The 1,904-nt window shown below is 38.1% G+C and overlaps 1 protein-coding gene across 1 annotated transcript in view; it reads right to left on the bottom strand.

The window, feature by feature from the left end:
- Window positions 1–258, bottom strand: part of CAB39L (calcium binding protein 39-like) — a 36,773-nt gene extending 36,515 nt beyond the window's left edge. The window contains exon 1 of the mRNA XM_009882375.1: window positions 110–258. Coding sequence (XP_009880677.1) covers window positions 110–211 — 102 coding nt within the window. The 5' untranslated portion in view covers window positions 212–258. The remainder of the gene's footprint in view (window positions 1–109) is intronic.
- Between the last annotated feature and the right edge of the window lie 1,646 nt (window positions 259–1,904).

Genomic DNA, 1,904 nt, shown 5'->3' with positions numbered 1-1,904 from the left:
ACAAGCACTTGCACAATCAGGGGAGTGAGCGAACACAGTTTTATTCCCCTTATTCTGCTGCTTCCCCGGCATAAAAAGCTTATTCATCTTCTACAACATTACCTCATACCTTGTCTGTCTTTTTTTCTTGTTTTTCCAATATGGCCATGTTTTCTTTCAGAATTTTCACAATCTCAGCAGGATTTTTGTGCGATTTACTAAACAAAGGCATGGTTTTTCTTCACCTGGATTTCTTCCTTCAGGATAGAAGAGGACTGCCTTAAATCAAACAAGAAACAAAAATAGCTTTTAAGGTTTATAAGAAAATGCAATAAAAACCACACAAAGACATTATGAACAAGAAAAGGTTATGCCTCAGGCACTATGTTGTGCTACTCAGTGGAGCAGTAAAAGTTCTCACGTACAGTCACAAGCCACCGTTAGCACGTGGAAAGCAACTATGCAGCACCTGCGCAGGAGCTGGATGCTTCCTAAAGCCCCCGACCTACAGGTCAGCACTCCAGTGAGTCTATGCTTATGTCCAACATTTTTTGGACACTGTATATCTGGCAGGCTCCAGTAGATTTCTGATAGGGGTTTCTGCCAAACTTCACCCGTTTCATCACGATGCAGATAACTAACTGTAGATGCCAGCATGCCAAAAGCGTCCTTTGTTTAGAGCATCGCAAGATAAGGTCCCAGCTTCGCTGCCATCGCTCCTTCTTCTTCAGCTGCTTTCCATTTTCAGCCTAAAGCCTCTCAAGAGGAAGCAGTTGAAGCTATCCCCTAAGTCTGATAGGTTTCAAGAATCTGTGGGTCAGATCTTGTGTAAAACATTGCCTGAATTAAATAAGGAACGGAGGGTTATGCCCAAATACAGACACAAATGTTTTCATGACATTTAAATGAAAGACTGAGCATTTTAACAATAATGGGTTTGTTTGTTAAATTTAACACATTCTTCCTCTATGTTGTTAAAAAGGCAAATACCACATCATTGTATTTATAAGTGAAAGAAACTATGTAGCTTAGTTTCTAATCCTACGTAGCATTAAGTTGTGAATTCCCATGGGTTTTGCTGAAATTCCAATACAAAGATGTACTGAAGTCATTGGACAGACTACAGATGGAAATATGCTCTGGTTAAGGCAGTACCACTTTCCAGTGAAAGCACAGCACCATTCTGGACTGTGCAGTTTGTAGAGTAACAAAGAAGAGGTAAAAAAAAACCCCACAACAAAACAAAAGCAAAAATGTCAAACTCTCATCTCTTTCCACAACAAAAGACAACCATCACTGTCCTTCCCCACACACATTTGCAAGATTAGTTGTGAAAACATAACTATATACACAAAACACTTCAATCTCCTTCTTCAACTTTTACAATTTAGAAAAAGCTTTATACGAGAGGTTTTAAAGGAGAGAATTAAACGAGCACGATGCACACAGCATAAAGAAGAAAACAGAACGGTGTAAGGTTTTTCCTGGTGGTGCCAAAGCACTCACTCCCCCTCATGTTTCCTTGTTACCACTGACACTACAGAGTCCACCATGAAGTATGACCCCATTTGTGCCATAGAGCCATGTGTTACTAATCTCCAAATATCCTATGGAATTAATACCCAGATTAGATATACATTCTTTTACAAGTATAAATAGCAACCATATAAAACAGCCAAGTATAAAATTCAAACCATAGAGGAGTACTTTGAAAAACTAAATTAAAAAAAAAGAAACCTATAGAGACTCTGTCCCAGTATCTCATTAAAACATTTCAAAATATTTTTGCAGATTATCTTTAGAAGAACAGTTTCTACAACATGCAGGAAGTATTTTTAAATGTCTTATTTAAACCAAAAATTCCTTTCTAGTGTCCAGAGTAGGGGAATTTGTATACAGCTTCTCATTTGTTGCTAGGTCAGTTT

Source organism: Charadrius vociferus, unplaced genomic scaffold (assembly GCF_000708025.1).
Source record: "Charadrius vociferus isolate BGI_N301 unplaced genomic scaffold, ASM70802v2 scaffold263, whole genome shotgun sequence".
In the NCBI taxonomy this organism is placed as follows: domain Eukaryota; kingdom Metazoa; phylum Chordata; class Aves; order Charadriiformes; family Charadriidae; genus Charadrius; species Charadrius vociferus.
This window is presented reverse-complemented; position numbering and strand designations above follow the sequence as displayed.